Below are 16,096 nucleotides of genomic sequence, written 5' to 3' on the forward strand. Positions count from 1 at the left end.
GCTAACTAACTAACTAACTAACTAACTAACTAACTAACTAACTGACTGACTAACTCACTGACTGACTAAATTATTATCTAACTAACTCACTGACTGACTAAATTATTATCTAACAAACTAACTCACTGACTGACTAAATTATTATCTAACTAACTAACTCACTGACTGACTAAATTATTACCTTACTAACTAACTGACTAACTAACTAACTGACTGACTGACTAAATTATTATCTAACTAACTAACTCACTGACTGACTAAATGATTATCTAACTAACTAACTCACTGACTGACTAACTCACTGACTGACTAAATTATTATCTATCTAACTAACTAACTCACTGACTGACTAAATTATTATCTAACTAACTAACTCACTGACTGACTAAATTATTACCTTACTAACTAACTGACTAACTAAATAACTAACTAACTAACTGACTGACTGACTAAATTATTATCTAACTAACTAACTCACTGACTGACTAAATTATTATCTAACTAACTAACTCACTGACTGACTAAATTATTATCTAACTAACTCACTGACTGACTAACTCACTGACTGACTAAATTATTATCTATCTAACTAACTAACTCACTGACTGACTAAATTATTATCTATCTAACAAACTAACTCACTGACTGACTAAATTATTATCTAACTAACTAACTCACTGACTGACTAAATTATTATCTAACTAACTAACTAACTCACTGACTGACTAAATTATTATCTAACTAACTAACTCACTGACTGACTCAATTATTATCTAACAAACTAACTCACTGACTGACTAAATTATTATCTAACTAACTAACTCACTGACTGACTAAATTATTATCTAACTAACTCACTGACTGACAAAAGGATTATCTACTATGAGGTGCATGTAATCCATGCAGGAATTGAACCCACGACCTGGCGGCTGCCAGAACAACACTCTCACCAACTGTGCCATACAGTACCGTAGTGTACCTCTCTCTATGGCTCCAGTCAAACCCATTATGAAGCCGGCAGAGTGGTAGAGAGGCAGGTAGATGTAGATGACATCATCAGAGGCCACACCTGAGATGGCCTGCATAGAGGAGGCCATGTACAGCTTCTCATGTGTGATCACCGCAGCCTTCGGCAGACCTGAGGACGAGACAACAGGAAGGGCAGGAAACAGAGAATCAAGGCTGATGAAAATCTCAAATGATACCTTATATCTTTGACCAATCAGAGTTGTGCAATCTAAGAATATTTACCTGTCTGGCATAAACATCAGTAGTATTCTGTCTAATTCACACTACAGGGCTGACCAGAGTCATACTGTACTGGTCTGGACATTATATTTTCACATCGTTCTTTCTAGCAGACTTCCTGCAACTATGCTGGATGCATAACCAAGCCAGTCCAGTCCAGCTTGGTTTGGTCCAGCTTACCTGTAGTTCCTGACGTATAGATGTAGAGGGCAGGGCTCTTTAAGGTGACCTTTGACCTGAGCTGTGGGTCCAGAGGTTGATCTGAGGCCTGCTGTATCCTGCTGCTGCTCAGAGTATTCACTCCCTCCGTCACACACTTCTCCTCCTCCTCCTCACCCAGCACAAACACACTTACACTCTGCTCCCTCAGGGTGGGGAGAACCTCCTCTACCGCTCCACGCAACTCTGGGGGAGGAGAGAGTGAGGGACACAGACAGAGCAAGCATGAGACAGAATCCCATTAATTTTGGCCTGTGCACTACTAGCACTGCCTCCCACTTGCTGCATAGAGGGAAAGGAGGATACCTAGTCAATTGTACAACTGAATGCATTGAACTTCCACATTTAACCCAACCCCTCTGAATCAGAGGTGTGGGGGCTGATATAATCAACATCCACGTTTTCAGCGTCCAGGGAACAGTGGGTTAACTGCCTTGCTCAGGAGCAGAACTACAGATTTGTACCTTGTAAGTTCGGGAATTCGATCTAGCAACCTTTCGGTTACTGGCCCAACTCTCTAACCACTAGGCTACATATCGGTTACTGGCCCAACGCTCTAACCACTAGGCTACCTTTCGTTTACTGGCCCAACGCTCTAACCCCTAGGCTACATATCGGTTACTGGCCCAACGCTCTAACCACTAGGCTACCTATCTGTTACTGGCCCAACGCTCTAACCACTAGGCTACATATCGGTTACTGGCCCAACGCTCTAACCACTAGCCTACATATCAGTTACTGGCCCAACGCTCTAACCACTAGGCTACCTTTCAGTGACTGGCCCAACTCTCTAACCACTAACCTACATATCCGTTACTGGCCCAATGCTCTAACCACTAGGCTACCTTTCAGTTACTGGCCCAACGCTCTAACCACTAGGCTACCTTTCAGTTACTGGCCCAATGCTCTAACCACTAGGCTACCTTTCAGTGACTGGCCCAACGCTCTAACCACTAACCTACATATCCGTTACTGGCCCAACGCTCTAACCACTAGGCTACCTTTCAGTTACTGGCCCAACACTCTAACCACTAGGCTACCTTTCAGTTACTGGCCCAACACTCTAACCACTAGGCTACCTTTCAGTTACTGGCCCAACACTCTAACCACTAGGCTACCTTTCAGTTACTGGCCCAACGCTCTAACCACTAGCCTACATATCAGTTACTGGCCCAACCACTAGACTACCTGCCGATCTAGACACCATATGTCTCTACACTAGTTATTATTAATTATTTTTTTTAAATAGATGTATTAACAATGATATTGTAAACGGCAACACAAAGGTAAGTGGGCTGGACTTACCTGAAGCAGCCAGGAGCACGTTGGTTCCACAGCAGGTGAAACAGTGCAATAAGGACTTGGACCTGATGTTGTAGTTGAGCAGAGCGGCTCTACATCCAAGTTTAGCCAGGGCCAGCCAGATAAACACATACATGGGCTCGTTACCCATGAAGAGGGCGACAGTGTCCCCTTCCTTCACGCTGGCGTGCTGTGAGAGCGCCCGGGCCAACTTGTTGCTCTGCTTGTCAACATCCCGGTATGTATACGAACTCTTCTCGAATACAATAAACTGTTTGTTGGGGTGTTTTTTGACCTTATCGAGAAAACAGTCCAGCATGCTGTAGAACGGTTTGCTCCTCTTGATTCTGTTAATTCGTAACCAGAGTAAGACGCAAGTTACTGTGTAGCGCAGGTCCTGCGTAAAATAAGGATTTCTGAGATAAAGGAAGAGTGGCAGTATAGCCAATCCTGCCAATATGGTATATAATAACACGTACATATTGAAAGTTAAGGTCTACTTCTTTGTGATTGTCAATAAAAGGTGTCTCCTTCTAGGCCGTGCTATTTAAGAAAGTAACAGGTTATTGCAACACCTCCAGTCCACAACTCTCCACGACCTTTGGACGCATGTAGACGTGAAATCCCCAACAGCCAATGGCGTTGCGAAGAATATAAAGTAAGGAAGTAGTAGGATATTCTATTCTTCTAATTATGACCATGGCAGTGACATGTTACAGACAGACACCTCTAGGGCATTGACCTCCATGGGCAGACTGGCCATCTGGCATCTTTTGCCTATTGGGCCAGTCTAACTTTATTTTTTGGGTCACAAGGAAAATGTTCTGGATAATAATGGGGGGGGGGGGGGGGGGGGCTATGTTGGAAATGCCGGAGCTGATTTCTGGTCCCAGTTTACCCCTGCTGACCTCTATCCATAGATCTATATAATTTCTCCTTGTTTGAGAGTTGACATTTTATTGTGTTATGGCCTGTGGGGCTGTAACAGCATAGGCAGGCTACATGCCGGTCCTGTTGGGAGAGTCAGAAGGCTCAAACATCCGTTTTTATTACATTGTAATAAATCTCAGCAACATTTGTTCAATCACTGTCTCTGTGTTTATGGCTGTGGGTTTTACATTAGACCATGGCTTCATGAATACATCAACCAACATATCAGTTTTCATTATTTTATTTCCTATTTGTGTAAAAGGGTTTCATTGTTGACCCCTGTCTTCTACCAGGGGTATTCAACTGCACCAGGGCCAGACTACTGGTTTTCTGTTCCACCTGATCATTCATTGCACCCACCAGGTCCCAGGTCTAAAATAATCACGGATATGAACAATAGATTTTTTTTTAAGCAGTGGAACTGTCTTCGATGCCCAGATATGAATTTGAGGGTGGTATACAGCCAATATCATTGCCCTGACCCCTGGTCAAGGTGTAGGCTCTACCTAGTCTATATAGATGTAATATCTGCTCTCTGACCCCTGGACAAGGTGTAGGCTCTACCTAGTCTATATAAATGTAATATCTGCTCTCTGACCCCTGGACAAGGTGTAGGCTATACCTAGTCTATATAGATGGAATATCTGCTCTCTGACCCCTGGTCAAGGTGTAGGCTCTACCTAGTCTATATAGATGTAATATCTGCTCTCTGACCCCTGGTCAAGGTGTAGGCTCTACCTAGTCTATATAGATGTAATATCTGCTCTCTGACCCCTGGACAAGGTGTAGGCTCTACCTAGTCTATATAGATGTAATATCTGCTCTCTGACCCCTGGACAAGGTGTAGGCTCTACCTAGTCTACATAGATGGAATATCTGCTCTCTGACCCCTAGTCAAGGTGTAGGCTCTACCTAGTCTATATAGTTGTAATATCTGCTCTCTGACCCCTGGTCAAGGTGTAGGCTCTACCTAGTCTATATAGATGTCAAATCTGCTCTCTGACCCCTGGTCAAGGTGTAGGCTAGCCATGGATGGGCCTAGGAGGATATAGGCCCACCCACTTGGGAGCCAGGCCCAGGCTGTCACGAGAATTATGTTCTCAATGTTCAAAACCCAATTCAATTAAACTACTCAGTCTGCAACCCAGAATTTGTAAGATACTGGTTGAATGAAACAGACAGAGGCCCAGCTATGATAGTCAAAATGTTTATTCATGAGAGCGCTAGTCCGTTGTACAAAACCATTCACTTTATACTGGCTCCTTATGCACTTACATTCACACACAAACAGTAGGTATCCTACGCACATACTTCCACACACAAACAGTAGGTATCCTACGCACATACTGTATCATTACCCAGCCGACAAAGATTAGGGAGACCTTGAGAAGTACTCCCTGTCCTCTCCCAAACCTCTAGCCAGGTCGGCACTGAATTCTGCTCAGAGAGTCTGTGTTTAAGATACTATAAAGACATATTGTACAGATATATTGTTTAACCCTAATTCTGACTAAAACTACACTCACAGATATATAATTTTACTGACTAAAACTACACAAAACCATCAGATAATAATTGCATGATTCTAATCAATTTCATACAGTTATAAGGTTTCAGAGTGGAATTATTTCATCATTATCGTTCAACATTTAAATCACTTTAACACAGGCCCAGCCAATCAGAATGAGATTTTCCACACAAAAGGGCTTTATTACTGACAGAAATACTCCTGAGTTTCATTAGCTGTCCGGGTGGCCGGTCTCAGACGATGCCGCAGGTAAAGAATGAGGGCTGGCGTGGACTAAAACAGGGAGGGACTAAGTAATACTCATTTTTGTTTTCCGTTGCAAAACATTTTTGAAACGTTTTCAATTGCATGCCCTAATGAATAGGACCCAAGAGTAGTATCACCACAGATCTGTTCACAGCTTGATGATGCCTGCCACTATGGAGCCGTAGATCTGGCCAGTCAATGGTGTGTAACTCTGATTTCTCTCCTGTAGGATGTACAGAGGGTCTGTGATGCCTGCCGGGTCGAAACCTTCCTCCACTAACCTCACCTTCATCTGCTTGAAGGTCCCCGTCATCTCCACCGCATTCTGGATGGGGGGGGGGGGGGGGGGGGGGTGGAGACAGACAGACAGACAGAAAGGAGAGAGAGGGGGCGTAGAGAGACATGTAAACGCACACAGGCTTTTGGCTCAGTGGACTATTCACTATTCATCTCCAGGGATTTTTCTGCCATTGAAATCCTTGGGCGGGCCGCCTAAGCGTTACTTCTAGTCGACTAAGTCCAAACACTGTAAAAATGTATTTTTAAATACCTTTTTGGGGTGAAAAAACATTTCAGTGTAAACTTAAACGACTAAAATATATATTTTTAATAATATCATCTTTGAGAACTAACAATAAGCAAAATAAAAGCTAGACAGTCAGGGAGAATAGAACATTACAAAAACAATGAATTTTGCGTTATAGATTTGTTTTATTTTTACATGTAAGATTTATTTAAAGAAGCAAGTCAGTTAAGAACAAATTCTTATTTACAATGAGAGCCTACCCCGGCCAAACCCGGATGACACTGGGCCAATTGTGCGCCCCCCTATGGGACTCCCAATCACGGCCGGATGTGATACAGCCTGGATCGTATAGATTTTGTTTTTTAGGTTGAACAAAAGAACACAGCATTGAACATGGCTAAATGCCTAGAATTGAAGGAAATTAGCTTTAAAACTGCAAAAACTTGTTTCGGCTCCATTGAGACGTGTAGAATTTTAGGAAATTGACTTCAAAATGCAAATATTTCTCTACATCACCAAGATGGGGGCCTCTAAAATTGTCTCCAAAATGCAGCCAAGCCGACGGGCTGATAGCGCTCCCTGTCACGTCCAGCACTTAAGTTCATTTTTTATCCAGATAACCCCCTGATCTCATAACCACAAAAAGAGTCCACGCACCCCGATATGCTCCCACATAGCGTTTTTCAACCGTTTTTCAAAAGCAAAAAATGTTTGATTCTACTTTCAAATAAATAATAACATGAATTGTCTACAATTAATGATGTAATACAAGGAAGAAAGTCCTTTTGAATAGTTACCTGGATGCGTATGAAGCGTGGCCGTGCATACGCCGGTAGGTAGCTGGCTACATGGCTGAAGGTTTTGTTGCCATCAAACTGTTCTCCCCACTTCAACGTGACGGCAGCCATTCCTATCCTCCCCTCGTTGCCTTGGAGACAGAATACAACAATCCCTCATTCCACCAACTAAACAATCAGAACGCATCATTCGGTGACGACACTTCCTGCATTTTAAAGTTCCAGTCCTTGAAAACTTTAATGTTGACATGCAAAACATTTTGGGACTGTATCAACAGTGGACGAATGAAAACAATACCAAAAGATCGTTTTTGGAGGGGAATTTTCCTTTCACTTTTATTAAGAAGTTAAGTTTGAAATGATGATCATGTGGTGAGTGGAACTGTACTTTTTATACCAGCTCGCTTGCTGTGTGAAACATTGTTTTAGTTCATCTTTAGATCACTGGTTACTTTTTAGTGCTGAATGTGAAAAAGATCTTTGCAATGGGAAGCAATAGTTGTACATTTCATTTGGGAAATATTTATAGTAATGGTTGTGTTTTTGTATTCTTATGATTGGAACCTACTGGTTAATTACATGTCAGAGTGAATGGACTGTTAAACCCTTTAAAACCCCCTACAGTCTAAACCCTGTCTAAGCCGGGGAGGGAGGGGGGGAGGGGGGCGTTCCACTAAACTATATGGAATTGTTTTAAGAAGGTCATACCAAGGATCATTTATCTATTTGATTTAGAATTTTAAGAACCCTTGAAGTATTAACAAAAAGATAGAAAACACTGATTTGATGTCAAATTTGTCCTTACTGCTATTAGCCCATTCAAACACATTGAATAACAAGTTTGTTCTGAAGTGCCTGTCCTATTGGTCTGACAACACCGCTCCGTCACCGATCACTGCAGATGCAGAAGTGCGACACTGGTGGATTGAGACGCCAATGCAAGATATCTCTAGTTTAAACTGACAGATTATTATGGGGATTATTGTACTGTTTGATTTTAAGGTAAAGGTTAGGGTTCCCTGCTACTTGGATTAAGGTTAGGGTTAGATTTACCTGGTACTTGGATTAAGGTTAGGGTTCCCTGCTACATAGATTAAGGTTAGGGTTCCCTGCTACTTGGATTAAGGTTGGGGTTAGATTTACCTGGTACTTGGATTAAGGTTAGGGTTAGATTTACCTGGTACTTGGATTAAGATTAGGGTTAGATTTACCTGGTACTTGGATTAAGGTTAGGGTTAGATTTATCTGGTACTTAGATTAAGGTTAGTGTTAGATTTACCTGGTCCTTGGATTAAGGTTAGGGTTAGATTTACCTGGTACTTGGATTAAGGTTAGGGTTAGATTTACCTGGTCCTTGGATTAAGGTTGGGGTTAGATTTACCTGGTCCTTGGATTAAGGTTGGGGTTAGATTTACCTGGTACTTGGATAATGTTAGGGTTAGATTTACCTGGTACTTGGATTAAGGTTAGGGTTAGATTTACCTGGTCCTTGGATTAAGGTTGGGGTTAGATTTACCTGGTACTTGGATTAAGGTTAGGGTTAGATTTACCTGGTACATAGATTAAGGTTAGATTTACCTGGTACTTGGATTAAGGTTAGGGTTAGATTTACCTGGTACATAGATGAAGGTTAGATTTACCTGGTCCTTGGATTAAGGTTAGGGTTAGATTTACCTGGTACATAGATTAAGGTTAGATTTACCTGGTACTTGGATTAAGGTTAGGGTTAGATTTACCTGGTACTTGGATAAGGTTAGGGTTAGATTTACCTGGTACATAGATTCAGGTTAGGATTAGATTTACCTGGTACATAGATTAAGGTTAGGGTTAGATTTACCTGGTACATAGATGAAGGTTAGATTTACCTGGTCCTTGGATTAAGGTTAGGGTTAGATTTACCTGGTACATAGATTAAGGTTAGATTTACCTGGTACTTGGATTAAGGTTAGGGTTAGATTTACCTGGTACTTGGATAAGGTTAGGGTTAGATTTACCTGGTACATAGATTCAGGTTAGGATTAGATTTACCTGGTACATAGATTAAGGTTAGGGTTAGATTTACCTGGTACTTGGATAAGGTTAGGGTTAGATTTACCTGGTACACAGATTAAGGTTAGGGTTAGATTTACCTGGTACATTGATTAAGGTTAGGGTTAGATTTACCTGGTCCTTGGATTAAGGTTAGGGTTAGATTTACCTGGTACTTGGATAAGGTTAGATTTACCTGGTACATAGATTAAGGTTATGGTTAGATTTACCTGGTACATAGATTAAGGTTAGGGTTAGATTTACCTGGTACTTGAACACCGTAGACATTTGCCTCTTGGACAAAGTCTATCAGGGTGAGGATGTCAGCTACTTCAGTTGTGGCCACATTCTCTCCTTTCCACCTGTAGGGGTCAATATAACTCAACTAAATATAATAGATTCTCTCCCTTCCACCTGTAGAGGTCAATTCAATTCAACTCAACTAAATATAATATAACATGTTCTCTCCCTTCCACCTGTAGGGGTCAATTCAACTCAACTAAATATAATATAACATGTTCTCTCCCTTCCACCTGTAGGGGTCAATTCAACTCAACTAAATATAATATAACATGTTCTCTCCCTTCCACCTGTAGGGGTCAATACATCTCAACTAAATATAATAGAGTTTCTCCCTTCCACCTGTAGGGGTCAATACAAGTCAAATAAATATAATAGATTCTCTCCCTTCCACCTGTAGGGGTCAATATAACTCAACTAAATATAATATTATATGTTCTCTCCCTTCCACCTGTAGGGGTCAATTCAACTCAACTAAATATAATATAACATGTTCTCTCCCTTCCACCTGTAGGGGTCAATACAACTCAACTAAATATAATAGATTCTCTCCCTTCCACCTGTAGGGGTCAATTCAACTCAACTAAATATAATAGATTCTCTCCCTTCCACCTGTAGGGGTCAATACAACTCAACTAAATATAATAGATTCTCTCCCTTCCACCTGTAGGGGTCAATTCAACTCAACTAAATATAATAGATTCTCTCCCTTCCACCTGTAGGGGTCAATACAAGTCAACTAAATATAATATAATAGATTCTCTCCCTTCCACCTGTAGGGGTCAATACAAGTCAACTAAATATAATATAATATAATATGTTCTCTCCTTTCCACCTGTAGGGGTCAATACAAGTCAACTAAATATAATAGATTCTCTCCCTTCCACCTGTAGGGGTCAATACAAGTCAACTAAATATAATATATAATATGTTTCCATATATTTGGAATGCCATACTGTAAGTCAGAATATACGTACCTGAATGTATCTCCGACTCGATCCTGAAAGTAAATAAAGTTGTCCTGGCCTATCTTCAGCAGGTCTCCACTGTTAAAGTACAGATCTCCTTTCTGAAACACGTCTCTCAGTCTCTTCTTCTCTGTCTGCTGGCTGTTAGCGTATCCAACAAAAGGAGTGATGTTCGTGATCTTGCACACCAACAGTCCTGTTTCATCTTCAGGAAGACACACACACACACACACACACACACACACACACACACACACACACACACACACACACACACACACACTCACACACCATAATGTATACCCACACCAACAGTCCTGTCTCTTCCTTAGGGAACGGGCCGAACACCCAAACATGAATAGCATAATGTACATTGAGATAAGTGTGATTTTGAGGTCATTATTGTACAATAATCTCCCTGGTTAAATAAAGGCCAATACTAACACACCTATGAAAGAGCATCTCACCTTTAGGAGCTTCTACACACAGTCCGGTGGAGTCTCTGATTGGTTCATCTCTCTCTGTGTCGTATTTAATCAGAGCATAAGGAAACAGCTTCTATAAGAGACAGGAAAGACATCGTGATCAGAACATAGTGAAACAGATTCTATAAAAGAGACATCATGATCAGAACATAGTGAAACAGCTTCTATAACAGAGACATCATGATCAGAACATAGTGAAACAGATTCTATAACAGAGACATCATGATCAGAACATAGTGAAACAGATTCTATAACAGAGACATCATGATCAGAACATAGTGAAACAGCTTCTATAACAGAGACATCATGATCAGAACATAGTGAAACAGCTTCTATAACAGAGACATCATGATCAGAACATAGTGAAACAGATTCTATAACAGAGACGTCATGATCAGAACATAGTGAAACAGATTCTATAACAGAGACATCATGATCAGAACATAGTGAAACAGATTCTATAAGAGACAGGAGAGACATCATGATCAGAACATAGTGAAACAGATTCTATAACAGAGACATCATGATCAGAACATAGTGAAACAGATTCTATAAGAGACAGGAGAGACATCATGATCAGAACATAGTGAAACAGATTCTATAAGAGACAGGAGAGACATCATGATCAGAACATAGTGAAACAGCTTCTATAACAGAGACATCATGATCAGAACATAGTGAAACAGATTCTATAACAGAGACATCATGATCAGAACATAGTGAAACAGCTTCTACAAGAGACAGGAGAGACATCACTGTGATAAAGACACAGCATTTCAGTTGATGTTCGGATCCCAACCCTGGTAAAATGTCCAATGTAAGAAGTATAACCTTTACCAATTTAATACAAATACAAGTATCTAGCTATCTTAAGATAAATGCACTAACTGAGTCTGGATAAGAGCGTCTTCTAAATGATTCAAATGACATGTCAATGTAGAGGGAAGCATGATATCTCAGTAGAGTTGGAGTCAATTCCATTTCAATTCAGTAACTGAAATTAAATGGATTTGTCCCCAACCCTGGTTCTTTAGGAGTCAGATCTTCAGGCCCCTTAGTCATAAAGTGTCTCAGAGTAGGAGTACTGATCTAGGATCCAATTTAGCCTTTTAGATCATAATGAATAAGGTTTCATGAACAGGGGGGGGGACCTGATCCTAGATCATCACTCTGTGAGACATTATGAATCCGGGCCCAGGAGACAGGGCTGTTCAGGAGTCAGTCCTTACCAGGTGTAGGTAGTGAGACATTATGAATCCGGGCCCAGGAGACAGGGCTGTTCAGGAGTCAGTCCTTACCTGGTGTAGGTAGTTGACTCGTCCGATAGCTCCTATCTTCCCGGTGTAGGTAGTGAGACATTATGAATCCGGGCCCAGGAGACAGGGCTGTTCAGGAGTCAGTTCTTACCCGGTGGAGGTAGTTGACTCGTCCGACAGCTCCTATCTTCCCGGTGTAGTTGATCAGTCCCACATTGCCCTCCGTTGAAGCATAAAACTCCCTCACGTAGATGTTGCCAAAGCGGTTCAGGAATTCCTTCCATATCTCTGCTCTCACACCGTTACCAATGGCCAGCCTGACTTTGTGCTCTCTGTCGTTGTCTCTCTGGAACGTTGGGAGAAAACACAAACATTCTTCTTTTTCAATGTTTTTATTTTGGTTGTATGTCAATCGTGTTATTGTGAAGTCAAAGACGAATGCACACATTTGGTGAACAATAATGATTTTCTAATTCAAATTCTCATTCTGTTCAGTCATATAGTGTATTACCAATAGAAACAGGAGTCTGTACAGTCATAGAGACAGGAGTCTGTACAGTCATAGAGACAGGAGTCTGTACAGTCATATTGTGAAAAGAAAACTAACATCGTAAGCTAACATTATATTAGGTTCTATAACATTCTAACCTAATGTTCTATAACATTCTAACCTAATGTTCTATAACATTCTAACCTAACGTTCTATTACATTCTAACCTAATGTTCTATAACATTCTAACCTAACATTCTATTACATTCTAACCTAATGTTCTATAACATTCTAACCTAACGTTCTATTACATTCTAACCTAACGTTCTATTACATTCTAACCTAACATTCTAACCTAACATTCTATAACATTCTAACCTAGCATTCTATTACATTCTAACCTAGCATTCTATTACATTCTAACCTAACATTCTATTACATTCTAACCTAATGTTCTATAACATTCTAACCTAACATTCTATTACATTCTAACCTAACGTTCTATTACATTCTAACCTAATGTTCTATAACATTCTAACCTAACGTTCTATTACATTCTAACCTAACATTCTAACCTAATGTTCTATAACATTCTAACCTAACATTCTATTACATTCTAACCTAACATTCTAACCTAACATTCTATAACATTCTAACCTAATGTTCTATAATATTCTAACCTAACATTCTATAACATTCTAACCTAATGTTCTATAACATTCTAACCTAACATTCTATAACATTCTAACCTAATGTTCTATAACATTCTAACCTAACATTCTATTACATTCTAACCTAACGTTCTATTACATTCTAACCTAACATTCTAACCTAACATTCTATAACATTCTAACCTAGCATTCTATTACATTCTAACCTAGCATTCTATTACATTCTAACCTAACATTCTATAACATTCTAACCTAATGTTCTATAACATTCTAACCTAACATTCTATAACATTCTAACCTAATGTTCTATAACATTCTAACCTAACATTCTATTACATTCTAACCTAACGTTCTATTACATTCTAACCTAACATTCTATAACATTCTAACCTAATGTTCTATAACATTCTAACCTAACATTCTATTACATTCTAACCTAACGTTCTATTACATTCTAACCTAACATTCTAACCGAACATTCTATAACATTCTAACCTAACATTCTATTACATTCTAACCTAACATTCTATAACATTCTAACCTAACATTCTATTACATTCTAACCTAACATTCTATTACATTCTAACCTAACATTCTAACCTAACATTCTATAACATTCTAACCTAGCATTCTATTACATTCTAACCTAACATTCTATAACATTCTAACCTAACATTCTAACCTAACATTCTATAACATTCTAACCTAGCATTCTATTACATTCTAACCTAACATTCTATAACATTCTAACCTAACATTCTATAACATTCTAACCTAGCATTCTATAACATTCTTACCTAACATTCTATTACATTCTAACCTAACATTCTATTACATTCTAACCTAACATTCTATTACATTCTAACCTAACATTCTATTACATTCTAACCTAACATTCTAACCTAACGTTCTATAACATTCTAACCTAACATTCTATAACATTCTAACCTAACATTCTATAACATTCTAACCTAACATTCTATAACATTCTAACCTAACGTTCTATAACATTCTAACCTAACATTCTATAACATTCTAACCTAACGTTCTATAACATTCTAACCTAACATTCTATAACATTCTAACCTAACATTCTATAACATTCTAACCTAACGTTCTATAACATTCTAACCTAACATTCTATAACATTCTAACCTAACGTTCTATAACATTCTAACCTAACATTATTTTGAACTATCCACTAAAAGGTTTGAAAATATGACCCGCCATACGTGATTACATTCCCCTTCCCTGACCCAGATATATCCCAGCCTAAGCCCCAGCCCACCACTGACTGTCATTACACATGGTAGAGTTCCTGAGTAAAGGCCACTAGCTATTCTGAGAGGACCACCAGATCAGAACCACGAGGGTGTGTCCTAAATGGCAACCTATTCCCTTTATACTGTAGTCCACTACTGTTGCCCTGGTGAAACTATAGAGGGAATTGGTTGCCATTTGATATGTAGCTGTAGACCACTAGGCTGTAGGAGGGTCACATGGTGTGTCTGTACGTGGAGAGGGGTTCAGTTTCAATGGTGGGAACACAGAATGTTTACATTGCTCTCCAGGCCACGCCTTCGAGGGCCCTGAAATATGACGGCCATAAAAAGTAAGGAGACGTGGATGACGTGCAAACCAATATTTAATTTCTGAATTGGTTACAATTAGTTCAGGGTTAAGGTTAGGGGTTGGGGTAGTTGGGAGGGTCAAAGGGTTAGGGTTAAGGTTAAGGGTTGGGTTAGTTGGGAGGGTCAACGGGTTAGGGTTAGGGGTTGGGTTAGGGTTAGGGTCAACGGGTTAGGGTTAGAGGGTTAGGGTTAGGGTCAACGGGTTAGGGTTAAGGTTAGGGGTTGGGCTAGTTGGGAGGGTCAACGGGTTAGTGTTAGAGGGTTAGGGTTAGGGTCAACGGGTTAGGGTTAGAGGGTTAGGGTCAACGGGTTAGGGTTAAGGTTAGGGGTTGGGCTAGTTGGGAGGGTCAACGGGTTAGGGTTAGGGTTAGAGGGTTAGGGTTAGGGTCAACGGGTTAGGGTTAGGGGTTGGGCTAGTTGGGAGGGTCAACGGGTTAGGGTTAGGGTTAAGGTTAGGGGTAGGGCTAGTTGGGAGGGTCAACGGGTTAGGGTTAGGGTTAGAGGGTTAGGGTTAGGGTCAACGGGTTAGGGTTAGGGTTAGGGTCAACGGGTTAGGGTTAAGGTTAGGGGTTGGGCTAGTTGGGAGGGTCAACGGGTTAGGGTTAGGGTTAGAGGGTTAGGGTTAGGGGTTGGTTTAGGGTTAGGGTTAAGGTTAGGGGTTGGGCTAGTTGGGAGGGTCAACAGGTTAGGGTTAGGGGTTAGGGTTAGGGGTTGGGCTAGTTGGGAGGGTCAACGGGTTAGGGGTTGGGTTAGGGTTAGGGGTTGGGTTAGGGTTAGGGTTAGGGTTAGGGGTTGGGCTAGTTGGGAGGGTCAACTGGTCAGCTGGTCAGAAGAGTCTTATAAAAGTCTCTCCACATGAATTCTGGGGAAAGGCTCCTTTTGGGAGATTTGGTGTTGAGAAGAAGACAGAACTATCTGCATGTAGCCTAGTCCAGAACTATCTGCATGTAGCCTAGTCCAGAACTATCTGCATGTAGCCTAGTCCAAAACTGTCTGCATGTAGCCTAGTCCAAAACTGTCTGCATGTAGCCTAGTCCAGAACTATCTGCATGTAGCCTAGTCCAAAACTGTCTGCATGCAGCCTAGTCCAAAACTGTCTGCATGTAGCCTAATCCAAAACTGTCTGCATGTAGCCTAGTCCAAAACTGTCTGCATGTAGCCTAGTCCAAAACTGTCTGCATGTAGCCTAGTCCAAAACTGTCTGCATGTAGCCTAGTCCAGAACTGTCTGCATGTAGCCTAGTCCAGAACTGTCTGCATGTAGCCTAGTCCAGAACTATCTGCATGTAGCCTAGTCCAAAACTGTCTGCATGTAGCCTAGTCCAAAACTGTCTGCATGTAGCCTAGTCCAAAACTGTCTGCGTGTAGCCTAGTCCAAAACTGTCTGCATGTAGCCTAGTCCAGAACTGTCTGCATCTACTGTAGCCTAGTCCAGAACTATCTGCATGTAGCCTAGTCCAGAACTGTCTGCA

General features: G+C 40.7%; 2 protein-coding genes and 1 long non-coding RNA gene across 3 annotated transcripts in view; 1 reads left to right on the forward strand and 2 right to left on the reverse strand.

The window, feature by feature from the left end:
- The window catches only part of LOC110514841 (long-chain fatty acid transport protein 2), an 18,023-nt gene extending 13,127 nt beyond the window's left edge, over positions 1-4,896 (reverse strand). The window contains exons 1-3 of the mRNA XM_036963392.2: positions 2,773-4,896; positions 1,429-1,653; positions 980-1,138 (exon numbers count right to left, since the gene is read on the reverse strand). Coding sequence (XP_036819287.2) covers positions 980-1,138; positions 1,429-1,653; positions 2,773-3,250 — 862 coding nt within the window. The 5' untranslated portion in view covers positions 3,251-4,896. The remainder of the gene's footprint in view (positions 1-979; positions 1,139-1,428; positions 1,654-2,772) is intronic.
- On the forward strand, positions 4,890-7,563 carry LOC149971483 (uncharacterized). The gene is made up of 2 exons (XR_016492357.1): positions 4,890-4,993; positions 5,030-7,563. It is a non-coding gene; the product is annotated as an uncharacterized LOC149971483 (long non-coding RNA).
- LOC110519162 (long-chain fatty acid transport protein 2) overlaps positions 4,891-16,096 on the reverse strand; it is a 24,472-nt gene continuing 13,266 nt past the window's right edge. The window contains exons 5-10 of the mRNA XM_090223178.1: positions 11,985-12,179; positions 10,560-10,650; positions 10,102-10,297; positions 9,089-9,186; positions 6,797-6,927; positions 4,891-5,798 (exon numbers count right to left, since the gene is read on the reverse strand). Of these exons, the coding sequence (XP_090079304.1) occupies positions 5,622-5,798; positions 6,797-6,927; positions 9,089-9,186; positions 10,102-10,297; positions 10,560-10,650; positions 11,985-12,179 (888 nt within the window). The 3' untranslated portion in view covers positions 4,891-5,621. The remainder of the gene's footprint in view (positions 5,799-6,796; positions 6,928-9,088; positions 9,187-10,101; positions 10,298-10,559; positions 10,651-11,984; positions 12,180-16,096) is intronic.

This window comes from Oncorhynchus mykiss, chromosome 26 (assembly GCF_057628025.1).
Source record: "Oncorhynchus mykiss isolate SJ-2025 chromosome 26, ASM5762802v1, whole genome shotgun sequence".
Classification (NCBI taxonomy): Eukaryota; Metazoa; Chordata; class Actinopteri; order Salmoniformes; family Salmonidae; genus Oncorhynchus; species Oncorhynchus mykiss.